Raw genomic sequence first — 25,133 nt, forward strand, 5'->3', positions numbered from 1 at the left:
CACCCATGGCATATGGAGTTTACCAGGCGAGGAGTCCAGTCAGAGCTGTAGCTGCCGGCCTACACCACAGCCACAGCAATGCGGGATCTGAGCCGAGTCTGTGACCTACACCACAGCTCATGGCAACATCAGATTTTTAACCCACTGAGCAGGGCCAGGGATCAAACCTAAGTGTTCATGGATGCTAATCAGATTCGTTTCTGCTAAGCCACAATAGTAACTCTCCCACGTTATGTCTTTAAGAGTTTTAACACTTATGACCACTGCTCATGTAATGGCTGGGGACACTCACAATTAACCTGACCTAGTAGAAATCTCTCCAGGCTGATACAGAGGAAATGTCCTTTCTTCCTGGGTCAAAATAAGACATGGCAACTAGATGGCAGGGAAAGTTTTGCAACCTCCTATTTGGGGACAGGGAAACTCTTCAATAAAGGAATCCTGGCCAGTCAGAGGCTGTGCCACAGATGCAACACAGAAGGACACGCACCGTTGTCCTGAGCAAAATGGTGTCTGCTTCTTGCAAGGGGCATGGAATGCAGGTGGCCCATACCCTCCACTGGGGCTTCCAGTAGAACACCAGCAGGAGGACCCCACAGGTCAGCACGGATATTAGGAGGCAGAGGACTCTGCGTAGATTCTGGGTCTCGTAACCAAACACCTCCTAGAGAGGAAATAAAACATCACTCTATTTTTTTTTCTCACATAAGCACATAATTTTGTTCCAAGACACACAAACTTTAGAGGCAGGAGGGTTGGATGGGAGAGAAAACTGGTTTGGGCTGGTTGAATCAGATTGATTGTGTAACGCCTATCAGCTGATATAACTTTAAAAAGAAGGAAGAACTCATTTTGCTACCCTGGCATATAGAACTAAAAGGGTAGGCAGGAGGAGCGAGGAATGGACAGACCTAATTGGTTCTAAATAGTCATAAGAGTCACTTAGATTTATAAAATACCTCATGTTTCAGACCAGGTTTACTTTCTTTAAATGCAATTTTTTTTAAAAAAATTCTTAATATTAATTTACTGGAGGAAGATGATATAATTATGACCATTATGATCCACACGTATATGTCTTATTTTATTCAGATTCAGATTTGCTTAATAATATGATTAAGAAGAACTATTAAGTGTGAATAAGGGTACTGCTTTCTAAAACAGTGGGATAATGTAAATTAAGAGATTATCTGTGGACATGACAGACTTTCAAAAGATACCTTATAGGTATTACCCTGAGAGTAATATGATGAAATATTTCTAGTTTCAGTAATGGGTTAGTTAACATTAGTCATGAATTGAGCAAAGACTTGAGATGTGGTCTCAGGGGAAGATACATAGTCCAAAACAATATATTTCCTTAATTAAAGCAAATTTCTAGTTTCCATCTTCTACAATGAAATTTCAGAGCATTATTTTTTAAATTCCTAAAACTACATTTTTAGTGTATTTACAAGACACAGGGGCTACTGATTATTATGAAAGACATCATTACTGTTATTTTAGTTTCTGCTCTTGGGAGGGGGGTGGGTGTGATTCTATGACTTCAACTCCTGGGTCCAGATCACAGAGTTGTAATGTCAAGAAAATAGGTTTTTACGGAATTTCTATAGTACTTTCAATGATGGAATATCCTAAATTTTATTCCAGTTTAGATCATGTCATAATAAATCTCTTGGCTTAATTCTTTGGAAAAGCTTTCATCTTCAATGTGGTCATTTTCATGAATATTTTCTAATAAAGAACTTGTGAAAGACCAAGATTTTTAATAACAGTTGCTGAAAATAATCCTTAAACATATTGAAAAGGTCACAGGCTTAAGAAGCAAAGACACAAGGTTGAGTTACCACTCTGATAGTTATCAACCATGTGACCTTAGATAAATCATTTCACCTCTAGGGAATCCCAATTTATTCTTCTGTAAAACAATTAGAAATACATGCCTTATAGGGCACTTGTGCTCAAATAAGATATGTCACCTTAAGTGCTCTGCAAAGTAATTACAATGGTAACAGTTCATGTCCACCATTCCTCAACATAATCACCCACCTGGGGAAAAAAAATGTTCATTAAGTTTAGTAATGTAGCTACCCTATTTGGAGATTGATATGATAAGATTTAAATGTAACTTAGAAACATTTCACTATGCTTTTAAGCATATTTTCAATTGGATCTCCTATCTTTCCTCTGCCTATAAACATGTTTTGGTTCTATTTGTGAATTGTAGGTTTATTAGACTCACATAAAGAGTATGTGCCTATTCACATATTATGTCATAAACATGTATTCTCTTACAAAGTTATTTACAGGAGCTATTGCCAAAGTCTGCAGGTGTGAAAAATAGAAGCAGAAGAGATTGGAAATTTTGTCCAGCTTGTAGCTGAAACGATCACATTTGTAAATGAGTTTCCTTTTTTTTTCTGTTTACTTAGACACAACAATGGCATTGGTAACTATAATTCTGGTTCTCTTTCAGGTCTTTTCTATACAGCAATTATTTTTTATTAAAAAGGGAACCCACAATGCCATCAAGACTGCAATGAGTCACTACAGCTACATTCTACTAATAACCTTATAAATTGGAGTAATTCTTCAGGAAAGCAAGGTGACAAACTGTATTGAGAATTATAAAAATGTTTCTATCCCTTGAATCAGTAATTCCACACTCAAAAGTATACCCTATGGAAGTAATACAGAAAATGGAAAGTGATGTAAATAACAGTTGTTCAGCACAGCATTATTTGTAATAGCAAAGTTAGAAGAAATGAATGATAGCTAATGGTTCAATAAGATGTGAGTCAAAACAATAGCCTATTATGGAGCCATTAAAAACAAAAAGTATCAAGTCAAGATAAAAGCCTGGGACATCATATGATACAATGTTAACTGAAGAAAAGAACAAAGAGATACAATAGGTGGAAAACAAATAGCAACATCATGAACTTTAACCCCACTACATCAACAATTACATTAAATGTAAATGACTTTAATTCTGTGATTGAATGCAAAAATTGTCAGACTAGATAAGAAAAGAAGATCCACTATATGCTGTTTATAAGAAATATGCTTTAAACATAAAGAAACAGATAAAGGATAAAGAAGGGTAAATACAACATGAAAAGACTAATGAAAAAATCAGTATACCTGTATTAATATCAGGTAAAATGGACTTTAAGGAAAGAATTATTATGAGGAAAAGAAAGACAAAGATCCATTCAACAGACATAGCAATCTTAAATTTTTGTGCACCTGTAAACATAGTTTCAAAATTTGTAAAACAAAATTGATAGGACTTAAATTCACTCTCATCACTGGAGATTTTAACACATAAGAAAGGAAAAAAATAAGGATAAGAAGAGAAATTAATAAAATAGAAAGCAGATATACAATAGAGAAAATCAATAAGGCCAAATTTATACTTTGAAAGATTAATAACATAGATAAACTTAATTAAATCTGAATATTTTTATCATTATTAAAGAAAATTAATGTGTAACTAAAAGGCTTTCTACCAAAAACCCAAAAAACTTCAAGCCCAGATGGCTTGTGAATCTTTTCAAATATTTAAGGTAGAGGTGATATCAATATTTCACAAACTCTTTCATAGAGGAAGTAGGAATGGTCTCAAATCATTTTATGAGGCCATCATACTCAGATTACAAAATCTAATAGGTCTGTTACAATAAAGGAAAATTATAGGCTAAGATCGGTCTGAAACATGGATGAAATAATCCCAAAATCTATTATTTAAGTCAGTGATATAGTAAGAAGGTGATACATCATTACCAAATGGAGTTTAGAATTATAAGCACTTGAAAAATCAATGTATTTTGGTATGTTTAACATTCAGGGGAAAAAATCATAGGATGAACTCAATAGATACAGAGAAACTTTCATAAAGTTCAACATCAATACATTAAAAAAGAAAGAAACTTCTCAGTAAACCAGCAATAGATAAGAGCATCTCTCAGCGAACATCACGCTTAATGATAAAATATTGAATATTTCCCTCCTGAGGTCACAAGCAAAATAAGATTACCAACAATTACCACTAATATAGTACTGGAAGTAGTATACAGTATAGTATTACCACTTCCAATATGGAACTGGAAGTCTTAACTAGTGCAATAAGGCAAGAAAAAGAGCAAATATCTATAATAATTGGAAAACGAAAAATAACAATACTGTATCATATACTTGAAAATTGCTAAGAGAGTTAGTCTTAAATGTTCCCATCACAAAAAAAGAAGTGGGAATTATATGAGATGATGGTGCTGTTAGCCAAAGCTATGGCAGTAATCATTGCACAGTATTTAAGTGTATCTAATCAACATGTGTATCTTAAGCTTATAAATTGTTACATGTCAATCATATGCCAAGTTGGGAAAAAAGAAGTTAAACTTTTTTTATGAGTAGATAATCTAATTATTTACACAAAGAAATCCAAAAGAATGTACACAAAATTATTGGAATTAATAAGAATGTACAAAAAGTCATTAGAATTAATTATTAGAATTAATAAGAATGATTAATAGAATTTATCAAGGTTGCTGGATACTGGGTCAATATAGAAAAACCGATTGTATTTGCATTTGCTAGTAAAAACAATTTGAAAATAAAGTTAAATATTATTTGTAATACTCTCAAAGGAAAAAAAAATCAATTACCTTGTGATAGTTCTAACAAAGTTGTAAAATACCTCTAAACTGAAAAACTACATATTATTCCTTGGAGCAAAGATCTAAATAAATTTAGAGATGTTATTAGGTTTGAGGATGAACCATTAGCAATCCTATCTAACTAACTGATGACAGAATGTACACTGAGCTGTACATTTAAGATCAGTGCACTTTATTGACACCACTGTATTTATATATGTCCTTTAAAAGCAAAACAAAAGTAAGAGTTTGTTATTAGACACTTTTCCAAGCAGGTAGAAATTACTTTAATTACATTATTGAGATTGGATTGAGAAAGAAGAAGTGGCAGCGAAATTTGAGAAGTGAATTAAAAAGGAAAAGGACAGAGAAGGGATTTCTTGTAGGAAGTGGGAGGTTTGGTGACCTAGGAAGACAGTAGCTGCATCCTGGTGTGGATGATTGGGAAGTGCTGACATAGAGCAGAGATAAAATCACATCCCTAATAAATTTTTATGAAAGACACTGCTTATGGCTGGGGACGACTCAAGCAAAATATCAACAGGTTTTTTTTTTTTTCTTTCCTATCTGTTAAAGAATAAGTAAGTAAATAAATAGTAGATAGATGATAGAAAGAAAGAAGGAAAGAAAAAAAGAAATGTAGATAGATGATAGGTAGATGATAGATAGATAGACAGATATAAAAGAGCTTGCAAATGTCAGAGTAACCTTCAGAAATGTATCACTCCTTGAGCAAAGATGAGTAGAAGCAAGTTTTTGCTTCTTTGATAAACTGGCCTCATAAACCTTGGTAAAATTCCTTTCTATCAGTTCTCCCAGAGTTTATATGTCTAGATAGGAGTCTTGACATTTCAGCTAAAAGAGTCATTACTTTATCTGGCCTTCTTTCAATCTATTCCCAATCAGCCTGCCAATGTTTATGTGATTTGAATTTATCACATTTCCATTTTGACCAATTAATTTCAACTCTAATTTGATTGTTCTAAAGGATTATTCTTTTGATGCAGTAAGAATCACTCAGATTTCTCCCAAACACTGATTCTGGTAAAATCCACTAAGAAATGCAGAGTAAAGGAGGAAGCCAGGAACAACATGTGTGCTGCAGGAGGAAGATAAGTAGACTCCAGAGGTCTTGCGAATGTAAAGATATTGGGAACAGGAGTCAGCGAGGCTCAGAATCGTGAACTCATTATATGTGGCCCCTTGCAATCAAGTGAGTTTTGCCACCTATTAGCTATGTGACCTCAGGACTTAACTTCCCTAAGTCTCAGTTTCCATCTCTGTACTTTGAGAATATTAATAACACACATCTGGAGAATAGTTGTGAAGATGAAACGAAAAGTGTAGGGTGTTGAGCACAAAGGAAGCACTCAGTTAACATTAGCAGGTGATTTGTTAATAGGTCAATCAAAGAAGGAGAGAGGTGACTCTCAGTTTTGAGCTTCAATATACTGAACCAAGATTGTTAAAGAAACAGGCTGTGTTCCACAGGGCGAGGACCACAGGTCTGTCACCTATTAGTGGAGGTGACTAGCACATAGGTCATGCCCATTTTCACACAGACTTAATTGTCTTCTCTTACAAGCAGCGATGGCCCATCACTTTTTTGTTCCCCACTAGAATTCTGTATTCCAGATAACAGGAGATGTGGCATTGCCTTAGTGGCCTTTTTCTAGGCCCAGAGAATAGAGGAAGCAGTCTGGATTAGGAGTAACTGAAATATGCCATGCCTTTTACAGAAGTTGTTGCCTAAGGTCTGACAGCAGAGCCTCTGTTCTTTATACCTCACCCTGTTGCTTTCTAGAAATTCTCATTTCTGTTTCTTGCTCCATCACTTACAAGTTAAGGTGATCTGGGTAAATGATTTAGTGCACTGGACTTCAGATTCCTCATGTGAAAACTGTGGCTGGTTGTAAAATACAGTGGAAGAGTCTGATGTCACAGTTAAAAGCTGGGGCTGTGGCATGAGAAAACCAAGTTCAAATCATGCCTCTGCCATTTAACCAGATATATGACCTTGGGTAATCCACTTTACTTCTGAGGACTCAGTTTCCTCCTTCATAAAGAGAAATAATGACATTAACTATTTTCTAGGGTTCTTATGAAAAACCAACAAGGTAATACATGCAAAGCATTTAACACAGGTCCTGAGACATTTTGAACACTCAATATGTGTTGAGAGTAAATATTACGTTGGGCAATTTACAGTTCCACAAAAGTTTTGGTGGATTCAAAGTGGCTTGTCCTGTCGGACTCACTGTAAAATGATTTGAACATATGCAATAGCTCCAGCTAATTGTATTTGCCAAGACTGTTAAGTTGTGTTTCAAAAAGTGATTGATCCAATAGCTTAAATGGAATTTTTGCTTTCCTGTAGAGCACAAATTGTCAAAATTGAAGTCAAATGCAGGCTGAAAAGAAAACTGCTTACCTTTGTAATATATGAAACTGGGCGAAAGGCTTTTAAGACAAACACTGAATTGATTCAAAGTTTAACCAGATGTAGTAACTATGTACAAGAGTGTGTGCACGTGTGCATGCACGTGCACATACACACCCACTCCCCACCACGCTGTATAACCATCCTTCCCTTGCATAGTAGGCAGATGGTATAATAGAGCATCCTCTCTCTGATGCTTACATAAGGTGACCTTTTACACGTTATTTAACTGAGCCTCAGTTTCCTCAGTTGTAAAATGAGTATCTGAGGAACTAGAGCATAGGGATTAAATGAGAACATACAGGAAATTCTAGCACCTATAGGGCATTTAAAAAATAATTTTTCATTCTTTCTTTTCTTTGTAGGTAGTTCTGACAGAGACAGAACTAAGATTGACTATGGTCCTCAGGAAAAGAGAATTAAGGGTACCATTTCATTTCACATGTTTTTCCCCTGAATCTCTTTTGGTGGGATCCTCTTAGTCTTTTGGAAGCATCCCCTAGGGCACCCCTCCAACCCCGGTCTTTCTTCTGGAATTTTTATTGCATTTGGAGCACTAGCATTTATCAACCACCAGTTTTGTGAGTGGGTCTTTTTTAATTTCTGTAAATAAGCTTATTCTTTTAAAGAAAATTTTATTGAAGTATTATTGATTTACAGTGTTGTGCTAATTTCTTCCATTCTGCAAAGTGAATCAATTATCCTTATATATATTCTTATTGATAGTCTTTTCCATTATGGTTTGTCATAGGATATTGAATATAGTTCCCTGTGCTATACAGTAGGACCTTGTAAGTCTTCCTCTTTTTTTTTTTTTTCTGTCTTTTTAGGGCTGCACCTGTGGCATACTTCCCAGGCTATGGGTCGAATGGGAGCTATAGTTGCCAGCCTATATCACAGCCATGGCAATGTGGGATCCGAGCCAAGTCTGTGAGCTACACCACAGCTCACATCAACGCTGGATCCTTAACGCACTGAGCTAGGCCAGGGATCGAACCCATGTCCCCATGGATACTGGTCAGGTTTGTTACCACTGAGCCACAATGGGAACTCCCAGTCTTCTTATTCTTATGTTCATTGTTCACATCTTTATCGTTCTGAAGTATTTATCACATACTCACCATGCAAAGACACAGTAGTGATTCAGATTTTTTGGAATGGGTATTTAGGTTTACAGTTCATAACACTTTCACTTTACTCAAACCAGATTCTGAGAGCTCAAAGTTACAAATTTATTTACTCACCCAAGACATAACATAGATAATTCCCTTCTGTGCGTGGTAATGACAGTTTTTTGCTGTGACATGTTAGGCTTTTCCATGACTGTGAATATTCTAATGGCCTTAGAATAAGTTAGCTTTTCTGTGTAGGCTTCAAACTTTTAGTCCCTTGAATCATGTCCAAAGAGATAACATCTTAGGGGGATTAAGATGGTGGAATAGAAGGACTGGAGCTCAACTTCTCTCCTAAAAACAACAAAATTTACAACCAAATGCTGAGCGATCTTCAACCAAATGAACTGGAAACTTTCAAAAAGATATCCTACTCCAGAAGACAAAGACGAGGCCACATCAAGAGGTAGGAGGAGCGATTATGCAATATAAGCAACCCCATAATCACTGGGTGGTAAGCCCCACAGACTGGAAAGTAACGATATCACAGAGACTCACCCATAGGAGTAAGAGTCCTGAGCCCCACATCAAATCCCCATGCATGGTTATCTGGCACTGGGAGAAAGAGCCCCCAGAGTATGCGGCATTGAAGGCCAGTGGGGCTTGTGCGCAGGAGCTCCATAGGACTGGGGGAAAAGGAGACCCCATTCTTGAAAGGTGCACACAGATTTTCACATGCACTGTGTCCCAGGGCAAAGCAAAGTCTCCATAGGAAACTGGGTCAGACCTGACTGCAGTTCTTGGAGGACCTCTTGGGAAAACAGGGGTGAATGTGGCTTATTGTGAGGGAAGGTCATTGGAAGCAAAGCTCTTGAGAATATTCAGCAGCATGCCTTTCTCTGGAAGTGGCCATTTTGGGAAAATCTGGCCCCACCCATCAAACCTGAGAAGCCTCAGGACAAATAACAATGCAGGCAGGATCACAGCCCCACCATCAGTAAACAGGCTGCCTAAACCCCCCCCCAGGCACACAGCCACCTCTAATCTCACTCAGAGACAAAGTCCCACCCACCAGAGGGATAGGAATCAGCTCCACCTATCAGTGGCAGGCATCAGTCCCTCCCATCAGGAAGCCAACAGCAAGCCCCAATACCAACTTCAGCCACGAAGGGGACAGACGTCAGAAGTAAGAGAGGCTGCAACTCTATTATCTGTAAAAAGGTCACCACACCAAAAGCCTACAAAAATGAAAAGATAGAGAACTATAACTCAGATGAGGGAGAAAGGAAAAACCCCAGAAAAACAGCTAAGAGATCAGGAGATTCTCAGCCTCCAGAAAAAAGACTTTAGACTGATGATGCTGAAGATGATGCAAGACATTGGAAATAAACTGGAGGCAAAGATGGATAATTTACAGGAAACACTGAGCAAAGAGATACAAGATATAAAACTTAAGCAAGAAGAGATACAAAATACAATAAATGAAATAAAAAATTTCATTAGAAGCAGCCAACAGCAGAATACAGGAGGCAGAAGAACAAATAAGTGAGGTGGAGGACAGACTAGTGGAAATCATGGATGCAGAACCGAAGTGAGAAAAAAGATTGAAAAGAAATGAGGACAGTCTAAGAGAATTCTGAGACAATGTTAAATGTACCAACATCCATATTATAGGGGAGCCAGAAGGAGAAGAGAGAGAGAGAAAGGGACAGAAAAAAATATTCAAAGATATAATAGCCAAAAACTTTCCTATCATGAGAAAGGAACCACTCACTCAAATCCAGGAAGAACAACGAGTTCCATATAAAATAAACCCAAGGAGGAACACCCCAAGACACATATTAATCAAACTGACCAAAATTAAAGACAGAGAAAATATTGAAAGCAGCTAGGGAAAAGAAACAAATAACATACAAGGGAACCCCAATAAGGTTATTGGCAGATTTTTCAGCAGAAACTCTGCAGGCCAGAAGGGAGTGGCATGATATACTTAATGTGATGAAAGGATAAAATCTCTGACCAAGATGACTTTACCCAGCAAGGCTCTCTTTCAGATTTGAAGGAGAAATCAAAGCCTTCACAGATAAGCAAAAGCTAAGAGAATTCAGCAACACTAAACCAGCTTTACAACAAATACTAAAGGAACTTCTCTAGACAGAAAAGAAAAGGCTACAACCAGAAACAAAAATACCACAAATGACAAGGCTCACCAGTAAGGGTATGTATACAGTAAAGATATGAAATCATTCACACAAAATTATGCCACCAAAATCAGAAATTGTGAGAAGAGGTGGGTACAAATGCAGGACACTGGAGAAGCACTTGCAATTAAGAGACCAACAACTTAAAAAATCTCATATATATATATATGTATGTATATATATATACATATATATATATAGTCTCATATCAAAACTTTAGAATAACTGCAAACCAAAAATCTACAATTGATACACAAACTCAGATACAACACTAAAGATAGTCATCAAACCAGAAGAGGAGAGAACAAGGGAAGAAGGGAAGAAAAAAGAGCAACAAAAACAAATCCAAAGCAATTAATAAAATGGCAGTAAGAACAAACATATCAATAATTACCCTAAATGTTAATGGACTAAATGCCCCAACTAAAATTATCTTCTTATACTTGTCAATTTCAATAATGTAATTCCATATTTGGACATTTAATAAGAAAATTATTGAATCTATACATATCCATACCTTATGTCCACTCTGTTATTTTTATTAATCCATGTACTCTTGGATTTTGGCTTTGTGTCAGTTATTATTGATGTATAATTATTTATTAAATTAGATGTCTTGCTGAAAAAAATTAAAAAAATAAAAGAGGAAGGTTTTATTTATTTTTTTGTCTTTTTGCATTTTCTAGGGCCGCTCCCACGGCATATGGAAGTTCCCAGGCTAGAGGTCTAATCAGAGCAGTGGCCACCGGCCTATGCCAGAGCCACAGCAATGGAGGATCCGAAACGTGTCTGCAACCTACACCACACCTCATGGAAACACTGGATCCTTCACCCACTGAGCAAGGCCAGGGATCAAACCTGCAACTTCATGGTTCCTAGTCAGATTTGTTAACCACTGTGCCACGACAGGAACTCCAAAAGATGAAGGTTTTAAAAAGACCCTTCAGACACATAAAAATTGAGAGTACATTACTAGCAGGGAGGTCCTCACTAAAGAAAATGCTAAAGCAGGGTCACTACAGTAGGTGTCCGTAGACTAATGTCAGTCTGTGAGTGTTGGCTACTAATCTAGATAATAGAAGTCCAGGAACGAGGAGGAAGCATTCAGAAAATGTACAGCAATTTGACAGCGTACTTTTATGTCTACTGAATCTAAGACTAAAAATGTGGGGCTTGTAAAAAAAAAACAACAAAGAGATAACATCTCTGTGTCCTTTTATGAAGCTGGAATTCATAAAGTTTTATCTTCTTTTTTTAAACGATAATCACAGCACCAAGTATCTATTCATTATTCACCATCTACCCTTTGTTGTCTTTATCTGGGCATGTCAAATTGTGTTCTTTTATGTGTTTAATGGAAGGACATTCTTAAAACTGCTCTCTTATCTCTAACTCTGCCATGTGTCAAAGTTCTTTTCATTAATGTTAGGATAATACTGTCTCTAGGTAATGAATCATGTTAGTGTGGTTATTATTCTTCAACCTTCTATTACTGTTTTGGTTTGGTCAAATGTAGTCATTTGTGTTAGTTATCACTAGTTGCCCACCATCATTAATTATAGTTGACTATATTTTGCCCTATATTCATGCCACGGAGGGGCCTTTGAGTAAAGATAAAATGTCATGAGGACTTTCACTTCTGTCTATGTTTGACAATAAGAACTAAACACTCGACATTTACTTGGGTGTCATTTATTCCTCACAACAATTTTAAGAAATAGGTATATTATGAATTGAAATAAGTATTATTAGTAGTAATATTTGCAGGTTATTTGTAGATCAAAGAAATGGAGTCACTGAGAAGTTCAAAATAATTATTGAAATAATTTAACCTATTAAATGTTTCCTTTATGCTTTCTTTCTGGAGTAAGAAAGGCCATCTACTCTTTAGAAGTGTGAATTAAAGCCCAGTACCAAAGAAATGATCATACTGTTACTCTGAGCTGTGCACATGCCCATAAAAATCAGCCAAAGTGCTAATACATGATCTTCCTGGAAGTAAAAATGCAAATAAGGACCTTTGTTACCTTTGTTTAACTAGGCTAATGACCAGAGAGCACTGAGTGTAAATCGCAAGGTAATGAGATGCAAGGGCTGATTAGCAGGGACGGTTTCTAGAACAGAAATTTGACCTACTTCAAAGGCATAGGACAACATGGCATATTCTGTTAAAAATTATTTGTGGAGCAAGACCATCACTAAACAGGAAGTGTGTCTTGGGAATTATTTAATTCAAATTCCTCTCTTAGAAAAAAATAGCAGTACACTATCCTTCACAGATGAACATCTATTGTTTGCTTAAGATAGATTATTCACTACCAGTCAGGGCCTCACCTTCCTCTGCTGGACAGCTGTGATGGTGTAATTATTTTCTATCGCTGCCTGACAAGTGGCTTGAAACAACACAAGTTTATTTTCTCACAGTTTTTCATGGGCTAGGTCTGGTTGGCTGAGTCCTTTGCTCAGCATCTCACAAGACTAAAATGTTGTCTGGGCTGTGCTCCTTTTGGACATCAAGAACTTTTTGCAGGATCACATGGTTGTTGGCAGGATTCAGTCACTTATAGCTCTAGAAGAGGCCTCTGTTCTCTTGCTGTTTGACTGCCAGAAGTTACTCTATGTTCTTAGAGGAAACTCAGAGCTCCTTGCCACACTGAGCCTTCCATCTTCAAAGATGCAATGGAAAAATCTCCCTTGCTCACCTGATTAGATCAGGCCCACCCAGATAATCTCTTTTAAAAAAAAATCAAAATATAATTGATTTCCAAGATTGTGTTATTTTCAAGTGTACAGAAAATTGATGCAGTTATTTTTTCAGATTATATTCCATTGTAGGTTGTTACAAGATGTTGAATATAAGTCTCTGTGCTATGCAGTAAATCCTGGTTGCTTAATCAATTTTATGTACAATAGTTTCTGTTTGTCCTGTACTCCTAATTTTTCCCTCCTTCCTTTTCCCTTTTGGTAACCACAAGTTTGTTTTTCATGTCTATGAGTCTTTTTCTGTTTTGTATATAGAAACTTTTATATTATTTTTTAGATTCATCATGTAAATATCATACAATATTCATCTTCCCTGATTAATTTCATCTAGTATAATATTCTCTAGGTCCATCCATGTTGCTGCAAATGGCAATGTTTCATTCTTTTTCATGGCTAAGTAATATTCCATCATGTATATATACCACATCTTCTTAAGCCAGTCATCTGTTGAAGAGCACTTGGATTGTTTCCACATCTTTACTTTTATAAATAGTGCTGCTGTGAACGTTGGGGTGCATGTATCTTTTTGAATTAGAGTTTTCACTTTTTCCAGATATATGCCCAGGAGTGGGATTGCTGCATCATATGATAGCTCTATTTCTCATTTTTAAAGTACACACCATACTGTTTTCCACAGTGGCTGCACCAATTTACATTTCCATCAACAGTGTGGGAGAGTTTCCTTTTCTCCACACCCTTGCCAGCATTTATTATTTGTAAATCCATTTTTGCCATACAACATGACATAATCAGAGGAGTTATAGTTCATCATGTGTATGGGTGCCACCTGCTCAACCAGAAGGGATTATACAAAGGCAAAGTTCTTCAGAAGGGAGTCATGCTAATGAGATTCTGCCACCACAGATGGTTAGGAAGTTCTTTCATGAGGAAAGTAAATCAGATTGGACTCTGCCACCTCTACTCTGTTCTCCACATCAGCCACTCAACCGGTAAAAGACAACCACCATGACTTTTCTTTGGAGAACTCTTCCCAATGTCTTTTAAATCGTTCTTATACAGGTCAAACAGTTCTTACATAAATTATAGCAGGATTTAGTTCTTCTATTCTGCAGAACAGACCAACAAGATATCCAAGGACTGTTTTTGAATAGCTATATCATATCAGCAACCAAAATCCAGCCATAAACAAATAAAGCACTTTTTCATGAATAGTTACAAGCCCAAGTCTCTAATACTGTCTCCTTGTATTTTTATAATAACTTAAGACAAAAACTTAATAATGAGACTTGTTACACTGCATTTTGCCAATTTCTCCCCTACTATCTGGCCTAAAGAACTTTTTAAATCTTTGGTTTTTGGCCCCGCCCACCAAATACCTGGGCCACCAATTACAAGCCATAGCAGTAACACTAGCCACAGCACTGATAACACTGAGTCCTTAACCACTAGACTACCAGGACCTCTGAGAACTTCTGGAATCTTTATTCTGTCACTTATATTGTTCTGTCTCCCTCAAAGCAAAGGGGCAACTGAAGATTACATAAACTTACTTTCATCCAAGTGCTAATATAAATGGTGACTGAACCCAGGAAGGGGACAATAAAGCTCACTTTTTAATTTTCAGTATTAGTCATTTGAGTTTTGTTCTGTTTGTCCATTAATGAAGATGAGGGGTACACATGAGTGTTTAAAATAATTCAGATGTTCAAAATTCCTGATTTCTCTTACCAACTCTTCACATATTGTTTTTAGAATGACCTAAAACAATTATCATTCCCCAAGTTTAATCAGAGAAAGGAGAAATAGTCACAACATCAATTTTACTTACTATATGTATTCCTGTAAATTTTAAAGCCACCTGACAACTCTTGACTCCTTGCATGTAAATTTATATTTTCATAGCATTTCTTACATAACCTTTGCAAACCTTGTGAACCAGAAGGGGTAATTGATGTCATTCTCAGGCAGCCAGCAAGGTCCCAAAAGATGGCCACAGCCACACAGTCAGCAATGGAGCCTTGGCTAAGATCGGCTGCCAAAGATCCTCCAACTCTTTCCTGGAAAAAAAGCTACCATGACGGGAAGTGCTCTCTTATCAAACCCGTGTCCTCCACACCAAGCGGCTGTTTTGCCTTCTGAGGCTGCACCCACTTGTGATTTTGACTAGCACAGGGGAGCACTGATGGATATGATGACTCTTTTTATCTCCTGGAAGAGTTATAATAATGCTAAAATGATACCAACCATTCACTGAGAACATTGCAAGCTTTCCTATGGTGGTTCCATGGAACAGGAGTCACAGGGAAATCTGCATATACACACACACATACACATACCACACACACACACACACACACACACACACACACACACACACAGGTAGTCCTCTAGGAATACATACTTGTGAAACAGAGCACACTTTGCTGCCCCTTTTAGAGAGTCACAAAGAACTATAGTGTCCAAAAGGCTCTGAAAGGCCCCGCTGGTTTCAGCCTGCCTGTTTCACCTTGTATTTCTCAAACCTAATTGCTAGGAAGAAAAGGGAGCTTTCTTATATAATAATACCCATTAAAAATATTGTACCAGAAGCTATTTTTGGAAAAGCTGTCTTACCTCATTTAATCCTTAGCACAATTCTGAATGGTAGGAAGGACTATCCCATTTTACAAATGACTCAGAGAGGTTAAATAACTTGCCTGACAGGATCAGAATTTAAAGCCGGATCTGCCTGAGAACAAATCCCATCCCATTAGGCGCTGATTTATACAGCTGGAAAGCTCCAGGCTCACTGGGGGTGTCGTGTTGTGAGGATGCTGTGGGCTGTTAGTCAAACTGTAGGTCCTGGAAGGACCTCAATGATGACAAGAAAAACTGACTGCAAATGGAGGGGCTGATGAAATACCTAGGCAGAAAAAGGAAAGGCTTTTAGGAAAAAGTCAGGTGAAGAAAAAAGAGACCATTGGAGCCAGGCAGTTGTGGGAGGGAGGAGGTTGGGAAGGATGCTAGAGGCCTATACAGTGAAGGTACCAATCACACAGGCTGTTGTGAGGGTGATGTGAAATTTTGCTCCCAGAAAAGTGGGGGCCGGAGAACAAGAGATAATACAGCGAGGTTCAATTTGGGAGGTCCGGCCATGCCTGATCCCCTGCCTTATATTCGTGCTGAGCTCAGCAAAATGACCCAAGACTGCAGTGGATACTCCACAGGCCCTTTCTACCCATGGAGGTGGTTTTTAACAGCACCTCCTTCCACGCAATCAGGTGCTTGTTTACTTGAAATGACTGCAAGTGGAAGTCAGATGGGGCCACTATGGGGAACCTTCAGGAAAGGAAGAGCAAGTGGGGAGAGGTTGTAAAGTCATGGCCCGACAGCCCCCAAAGGCTGAAGCTAGACCAGATCCCTGTTGAGTTTGGCCTACTGATTATCTAAAAAAAATTAAAATAGAAACTTTCCAAAATTTATAATAAGGCTATTTCGCCTAAGCATACAGACTTCTTAGCTTCCCTTTCAAACTTGAAAGATCTGACACCACTGGGCCTGTGACTTATAGGACAGCAGTGTCCAGAGGCAGGTGGCAGCTTCCACTCAGCTGTGCACCAAGATCACCCCCTGTATGGTGGGGCCTACCTGCCTCACTGAGTTTCCTGATCTGCCTGAGCAGGATTTGCATCTGTGCTCTCTGCCTCAGCTCCCCAAGCAAGATTTGTGGAGGACAGGTCAGTGGCCCCTCCTCCTCCCCAGCATGCCCTAACCATGACGTCAGCGCGGTGGGAGTCCCAACAGAGAATTGTTTGACCATCAACAGGAAAGAAAATTGTGGCTCCTAACCGGTTATTTAATCCTTTGATATCTATGCCCCCCTCTGTGATTAAGAGAATTAAAATGCTAGGCTCTAAATTGACAAATATAGCATCCAGCTAGAGAGAGAGAAAGAGTAACCAAAGATTTTCATGAACACTCATCGACATGTTGAAGAAAACAAACTGGAACAGAGTTATTTGGCGGAGAACACAGATGAGTAGCTTTTAATTCATTACATCACTTCAGTCAGAGGATTTTAGAGCCCTGTTCCACTGTCAAGATCAGTGGGGTACAATAATACAAGCCACCCATGTGAGCCACTTTGTAATTTAAATTCCCCAGCAGCCACATTAAAGTAAAAAGACGTAGGTGAAATTAATTTTCATAACATGTTTTTATTTAACCCAACATATCCAAAATATTGTTATTCCAATGTGTAGCCAGTATAAAAATTATTAATGGTATTTTACACATTGTTTTTACAAAGTCTTAAAAATCTTGTGTGTAGTTTACACTATAGCACATTTCAATGGGGACCAGCTAATTTTCTAAAACCATGCATGGCCAGTGGCTGTGTTATTGGACAGTGAGGGTTTCAGTGAAATCATGTATGTTCTGTAGTTTCACAAATGTGGGTAGATGGGGAGAGAGTGGATGTGGCTTTCCCACGGGTCTCATGGGGAACTGGGGAAAGAGCAGGCAGGAAACTGACACCCTGGCTGATATGTGACCCAAATGCTTTGGGTCCTTTCCAGCCTCCCTTGCGACCCCTCTGTTCTGCCCTCCCTCCCACCTCCACCACCCTTTGTCTAACTAGAGTCACCACTGCAGGGTGAACAGCACGGGGCATAGAGGGGGAAGGAATGTGGCTGGATAACCAGCCTGTTCCCTGTAGGCTGAGGACCTCGGGCAGGTTACGTAACGTCCCAAGCCTCAGATTTCTTGTCTAGAAAAAAGGATTAATTCCTTCCCCGAGCGTTAACTCTTCAGCACCAAACAGACACTGTGAGAGTTTTTAATGACTGTTTTCAAGGTTTATAGGTGTTTGGTGGAAGGGGTGGAGGGGAAAAAAGGATTGGAGAAGTAACAACTTTTTTTTAATAGGTGCTAAAGCCTGGGCCGCAGTCCAGTCGTCCATCAGTACTGGGTACCTAAACCTCTCCATACTCTTAAAGGGTATTATTTCAGACCAAAGCACTCTCCATTATGCAGGTATACTCAAAACAAAAGAGTTTTTTAAATTTTTTTTTAAATTAATTTTTTTAGGGCCACAAGTGCAGCATATGGAAGTTCCCAGACTAGGGGTTGAATTGGAGCTGTAGCTTCCGGCCTACATCACAGCCAGTGCCATGCAGGATCCGAATCGTGTCTGTGACCTACACCACAACTCATGGCAACGCAGGATCCTTAACCCACTGAGTGAGGCCAGGGATTGAACCCGAGTCCTCATGGATACTAGTCAGGTTCGTTTCCACTGCACCACAATGGGAACTCCAAATTTTTTTGTTTGTTTTTTTAAAGGATTTCAGTCTCCTTTGGCAGGATACTGCTGTGCAGCAGAAATTGGCACAACACTGTAAATCAACTAATAAAAATTTAAAAAATGAAAACTACAATTCACAAGAAGGCACACAAATATCTTAAAATAATTTAAAGAAAATATTCTTAATTTTTACTTTTTAAAATTTAAAAAGTAAAATTTAAAAGTTAAATCTTATTACATATTTATTAAAACTATTTGTAGAGTTGAGGGAAAAAAGAGTTTCAGTTTTTGCCTGAATTCTTCCAATTACATGGAGATGCAGATAAGGGGGGGAAACACCTCAATAAGCATCCTGTAGGAATGCACCCCTTTACTCTGCAAAATGTCTAAGGAAGTTCCAATCAAAGCACATGAGGATGACAGAACACCATCATCCAGAAGACACAACTTTCTTACCCCGGCAGGTCCCCCACCCCCAACCCCTGACCATAAACGTGTGCCTGTGACTCTCAGGGCACCTTAGCGGACTTAAACTTCCCCAAGTCCTAAAGCCAACACTCTCCCAAGTAGCCCACAGGCTCAGGTGTTTTGAGAAGAACACAGTAAAAAGAAGAGGAGACTCACCAGTTCATTCTCCTCTCCTGGATTGAGCAAAGCCCGATGGTCTTTCCTACTTTTCTCCTCCATCTGACCTGGACCTCCTAGCTAATTCCCTGGAGAAATGCCAAAGCCGCCAGGGCTTAAGTGAACTCGGAACAATCACTGCTTGTCATTGCTGTTCGCAGGTGCTTTTAAAATCTCCTAGCACACACCTTACCTATTAGGCCACTAAAAGAAAGAGAGGAAATACTTTCCTCAGGCACAGGATTGGTCTGCTAACTTGTTTGTTGGGTGCGTGTGTGTTTTAATTTTTAGTATTTACTTACAGAGCTAGATGGGAGCACTTCCAGACACAAGCTGTTGGACTAGGAAGAGAAATAATTTCATGGGCTGTCCATGAATGTCTCAGCCAATGAATAGGAATAGCTACTTTGCCAAAAATCTGAGACAAAAGGGTTAACTAGTGAGAGATAAATAAAAAGCCAGTGGATTTTGGAAACAGAATGGGCCTATTGGGCGTGACAACGAAAACTGAAAGAAGGGAGTTTGGTTCAAACAGGGAACATTGGGATCATTTTGGCATCAGGAAAATTCTAATTCTAAACCCTGCCATACGGATGACCCTGGACAAATCTTTTGAAATCTCAGTTTTAGGTTTCTAATAGTTAACATGTCAACAATAAGGAAAGAGTGGATATGAGGCTCTAAGGTCATGTTTGTAAAAGCCCAACTACAGCACCTACTTTGTCTCAGCAGCATGACTTCAGATGCAAGCACCAAGAAAGAGTCATAACATATCTTAGAGTGGACATGAGACCCAATTCTCACCAGTACTATACAAGGGAAAGATGGCCAGGGACAGGAATCCTCTGGGAAAGAATGTCCGAGTGACAAAAGGGTGAGAACCTTCTTTATCCTTTACTTTCTTCCTTCCTTGAAAAATGACATGTGAGGATGCAATGCTTGGAGCATGACCGCCATCTTTAGATCATGAGGAGGATGAAAATCACTGTGTTAATAGTGGTAGAGAACAGGAGAAAAGGGCTTAGATCCTCATGATACCACAGAGCCACACACTAAGCCTGGGACTGCCTAGCTCTAGACATCTTATTAAATATACAGCTAAAAAAACTTTGGGGGTGGGGAGTCATGCCTGCAGCATGCAGGCATGCACTCTTGGGCCAGGGATTGAACCCATACTAAAGCAGTGATAACACTGGATCCTTAACCGGCTGAGCCACCAGGGAAGTCCAGTTAAATGTTCTTAATAAAGCCACTGCTGTTTGTGGTTTCTGTTACAGCCCGAAGATACAAAATATAGTACCCATAGCAACTCTGTTCAACTCTTACTCAGCAATTAGGTGTTGAACAACAGACGTTCCAGACTTTGTGCTGGGCCCTTGGGATTCAGTGGTAGAAAGGACAGAGCCACTACCCAGAGGGAGTGTACAGTTGCTTGGGAGAGACTGACAAGTGAACAGCCTCTTAAATAGGAAAGGCATTGAACTCAGACCTAGTGGGATAAGAACAGCTTCCTAAAGGAAGTGACATCTCTGCTGACATCTCAGAGATGAATACAAGTCAGCCAGGTGGCAGGAGTAGGGCATAGTGGCGGATGGCAGGCACATTCTAGGCCAGAGAAGAGAACAGAATGTGTGAAAAGATTCAAGAGAGGTGAAAAAATAGACCTTATTTGTGGTATCAAGAGACATCAAAGTAAGATTTGAGAGTAGAGGGAAGGAGGGAGAAAGTTGGGCCATGAACATGGAATGTAAACAGAGCTATGCCTTCCATAAAGATTAGAGTTTGTTGATCCATTACTTTGGAGTTTATATATTTATATATAGTGGTTTTGTATGTGGCAAAAGGATTCTGTCTACTGTCCAAGATCCAAGACTTAAGCTCTTTTATATTAATGAATAAACAATCTTTCAATTCAACATCAAGTCATCTAATAATCACAACAGTTCCCAAATGTCTTGGAGGTAATGAGCTTCCTGGCCCCAGAGGTGTTCACGCTGACATTGGGCCTGTTCACCATGCAGAGAACTAGGTCATCAGTTAAAAGTTTGTATTAGATAAATTTTTTCTTTTACTTTAGAAATTTTATACTAGAAAATTTTCTTCTTTTTCCAGTCAGTCGATAGCTATAAATCTTAATTTACAATGAATAATGTATTTTTTCATGAGGCATACACAAAACTCTGCTTCTTTCTTTCCTTTCCTTTTAAAAAATTGAAATATATTTGATTTACACATAACTATATTACACAACTATATTTCTGCTATACAGCAAAGTGATTCAATTATATATATATATATATATATATATATATATATATATGCACACGCATTCTTTTTAAATATTCTTTCCCATTATGATTTATCGTAGGATATTGACTGGAGTTCCTTGTGCTATACAGTAGGACCTTGCTGTTTATCCATTTTATATAGAATAGCTTACGCCTGCTAATCCCAACCTCCCACTTCATCCCTCCCCCTACCCCCACTCTGTTGGCAACCACTAGTCTCTTCTCTATGTCAGTCTGTCTTTGTTTCATACATAGGTTCACTTGTGTCATATTTCAGATTTCACATATAAGTGATGTCACATGGTATTTCTTTCTGAATTACCTCACTTAGTATGACAATCTCCAGTTGTATCCTCATTGTTGCAAATGGCATTATTTCATTCTCTTTTATAGCTGAGTAGTATATATGTACCACATCTTCTTTATCCGTTCATCTGTTGATGGACATTTAGGTTGTTTCCATGCGTTGGATATTGTGAATAGTGCTTCTATGAACTCAGGGATGTGTGTATCTTTTTGAATTATACTTTTGTCTGTATATACACCCAAGAGTGGGATTGCTAGATGATATGGTAATTCTATTTTTAGTTTTCTGAGGAACCTCCATACTCTTTTCCATAGTGGTAACACCAACTTACATTCCCACTAACAGTGTAGGAAGGTTCCCTTTTCTCCACACCCTCTCCAGCATTTGTTATCTGTAGACTTTTTAATGTTGGTGATTCTAACCAGTGTGAAGTGCTACCTCATTTTAGTTTTGATTTGCATTTTTCTAATAATTAGTGATGTTGATTCTCATTTCATAGGCCTATTAGCTATCTGTATTTCCTCTTTGTAGAAATGTCTATTTTGGTCTTCTGCCCATTTTTCTATTAAGTTGTTTTTGTTGTTGTCGAGGTGTATGAACTGTTTGTATATTTTGGAAATTAAGCCTTGATGGTCATATCATTTGCAACTATTTTCTCCCATTTTCATTTTGTTTATGGTTTTCTTTGCTGTGCAAAAGCTTGTAAGTTTGATTAGGTTCCATCTGTTTATTTTTGTTTTTATTTCTATTGCCTTGGGAGACTGACCAAAGAAAATATTGCTATGATATTTATGTCAGGGAATATTTTGCTTATGCTCTCTTCTAGGAGTTTTATCATGTCATGTCTATGTTTAAGTCTTTAATCCATCTTGAGTTTATTTCTGTGTATGATGTGAGAATGTATTCCAACTTTATTGATTTACATGAGGCTGTCCAACTTTGCCAATGCCACTTGCTGAAGAGACTGTCTTTTTCCCATTGTATATTCTTGCCTCCTTTCTTGAAGATTAACTGACTGTAGGTGTGTGGGTATATTTTTAGGTTGTCTGTTCTGGTCCACTGATCTGTACAGCTGTTTTTGTACCAATACCATGCTGTTTTGATCACTGTAGCTTTGTAGTATCATCTGAAACCTGGGAGGGTTATGTCTCATGCTTTGTTCTTTTTCTTCAGGATTGATTTTGTCATTGTAGGTCTCTTATGGCTCCACATAAATTTTAACATATTTTTTTCTAGTTTGGTGACAAATTCCATTGGTAATTTGATAGATATTGAATTAAATCTGTAGATTGCTTTGGGCAATATGGCCATTTTAACAGTGTGTTAGATAATCTTGAGGTTCTATAAATACTAAGCACTTACTTGCTTCACCATGTCCTCCACCAGAGGACGTGCTCTACAGAGAAAGTAATCACATCTGCTCTAAGCCCCACCTCCTGGAGGATCCAAAACAGATATTAAAGCTTAAAGGATCTACTGTCAAATGCCTGTAAGTAAAATGGCTTAGCCAGCCCCTTGAAGGCTCTTAGAAGGGCCACCTATCAGGGTTTTTTTTTTTCAGTCCTTTTGTCTCTTCTAGGGCCACGCCTGCGGCATATGGAGATTCCCAGGCTAGGGGTCTAATCAGAGCTGTAGCTGCTGGCCTATGCCAGAGCCACAGCGATGCTGTGGGATCCGAGCCTCATCTGCAACCTACATCACAGCTCATGGCAACACCAGATCCTTAACCCACTGAGCAAGGCCAAGGATTGAACCTGCAACCTCATGGTTCCTAGTTGGATTTCGTTAACCACTGAGCCACAACAGGAACTCCATTATTGGGTTTTTATGTATGTAGTGGAGGGTGGTATGTAGGAGTGTGGGGGTGGGGATGTTGGGGAAGCAGCTCAACCTTGGTGGGAGAGGCTGCTTGACCTAACCTGAAGGCTTCTTGACCTAACCTAATCACCCCCTACTCCTGTACTTAGTGAGTTTACAGTCTAGTAGAAAGAAAGAAAGAAGGAAGGAAGGAAGGAAGGAAGGAAGGAAGGAAGGAAGGAAGGAAGGAAGGAAAGAAAGAAAGAAAGAAAGAAAGAAAGAAAGAAAGAAAGAAAGAAAGAAAGAAAGAAAGAAAGAAAGAAAGAAAGAAAGAAAGAAAGTTAAAAATGCGACTCTGTTATCAGGGGGAAAAAATGGAATGTGCCAGCGGAGACAGACAGAAAAATGGCTAGAGAGGGGCTCAAGATCCATGAGCTCAAAGGATTCATAGGTATCTCATGCACGGCTTATTCACTTTTGTGGGGTTACAGAGAAAACTTTGAAAATCTGGGGAACTTCGTATATTTCCTCCTCCCAGCACTAATACACATATGCTCATGTGCAGAAAATTTTACTTACATCAGATTTTATTACTCATCTGATCCAATCACCTCATTTTACAGTACATGAATTTGTTTAACAGATATTTATTGAGCTCTTCCTTTCTATAAGGAAATGTTTACGGTGTTGGAAGTGGTCAAAGCAGACAAAAGTAGCCTATGGAGCTGACATGTCATGGGGGAAAGACTGACAACAGAAGTAAAATTCAGAGTTGGGATATAGTAATACTGCTGTGGAAAGAAATAAGGTTACCAATGGGACTAAGCAACGTCAGTGGTGGTGGTCTGGAGTGAGTGGGGGACAGAAGGAGATGGGAAGTTGCATTTTAAATATGTTGGGCAGGGGAGTTCCCACTGTAGCTCAGTGGTTATCGAACCCGACTAGCATCCATGAAGACATGGGTTTGATCCCTGGCCTTGCTCAGTGGGTTAAGAATCTGGCGTTGCCATGAGCTGTTGTGTAGATTGTAATCTCAACTCAGATCCCACATTGTTGTGGCTCTGACATAGGCCAGCAGCTACAGCTCCAATTGGACCCCTAGCCTGAGAACCTCCATATGCTGTGGGTGTGACCCTAAAAAGACAAAAAAATAGACCATAAAAAGTAAATAAAATAAGTAAACAAATATGTTGGGCAGGGAAGGTACTACTGACAATGTAATAGTAGAGCTAAGGCATATGGCTACCTGGACCAAGAGGGTTCCAGGCAGAGGGAATATCTAGTGTCCAAATGCAGAAGTTGGAGGCCAGAAGGAGGCTGTGTGCCCAGAGTGGTGTATGCAAAGGACGGAACCACAGCACTGGAGGCAGAGGGGCAATGCTGTGGGTCTGGTGTATTTGGCACCTAGAGAGATCATTTTTTTTTTTTTTGTCTTTTTGGCATTTCTTGGGCCGCTCCCACGGCATATGGAGGTTCCAGGCTAGGGGTCTAATCGGAGTTGTAGCCACCAGCCTACGCCAGGGCCACAGCAACACAGGATCCAAGCCGCGTCTGCAACTTATACCACAGCTCACGGCAATGCTGGATCATTAACCCACTGAGCAAGGGCAGGGATTGAACCCGCAACCTCATGGTTCCTAGTCGGATTCGTTAACCGCTGCGCCACGACGGGAACTCCTCTCTTTTTTTTTTTTTTTT

General features: G+C 38.8%; 1 protein-coding gene across 2 annotated transcripts in view; it reads right to left on the reverse strand.

The window, feature by feature from the left end:
• Positions 1 to 19,229, reverse strand: part of ATP13A5 (ATPase 13A5) — a 113,481-nt gene extending 94,252 nt beyond the window's left edge. For both annotated transcript variants that reach the window (XM_047788899.1, XM_047788889.1), the window contains exons 1-2: positions 19,044 to 19,229; positions 491 to 664 (exon numbers count right to left, since the gene is read on the reverse strand). In XM_047788899.1, the coding sequence (XP_047644855.1) occupies positions 491 to 664; positions 19,044 to 19,106 (237 nt within the window). In that variant the 5' untranslated portion in view covers positions 19,107 to 19,229. The remainder of the gene's footprint in view (positions 1 to 490; positions 665 to 19,043) is intronic.
• Between the last annotated feature and the right edge of the window lie 5,904 nt (positions 19,230 to 25,133).

The sequence above is a fragment of the Phacochoerus africanus genome, chromosome 1, assembly GCF_016906955.1.
Source record: "Phacochoerus africanus isolate WHEZ1 chromosome 1, ROS_Pafr_v1, whole genome shotgun sequence".
Classification (NCBI taxonomy): Eukaryota; Metazoa; Chordata; class Mammalia; order Artiodactyla; family Suidae; genus Phacochoerus; species Phacochoerus africanus.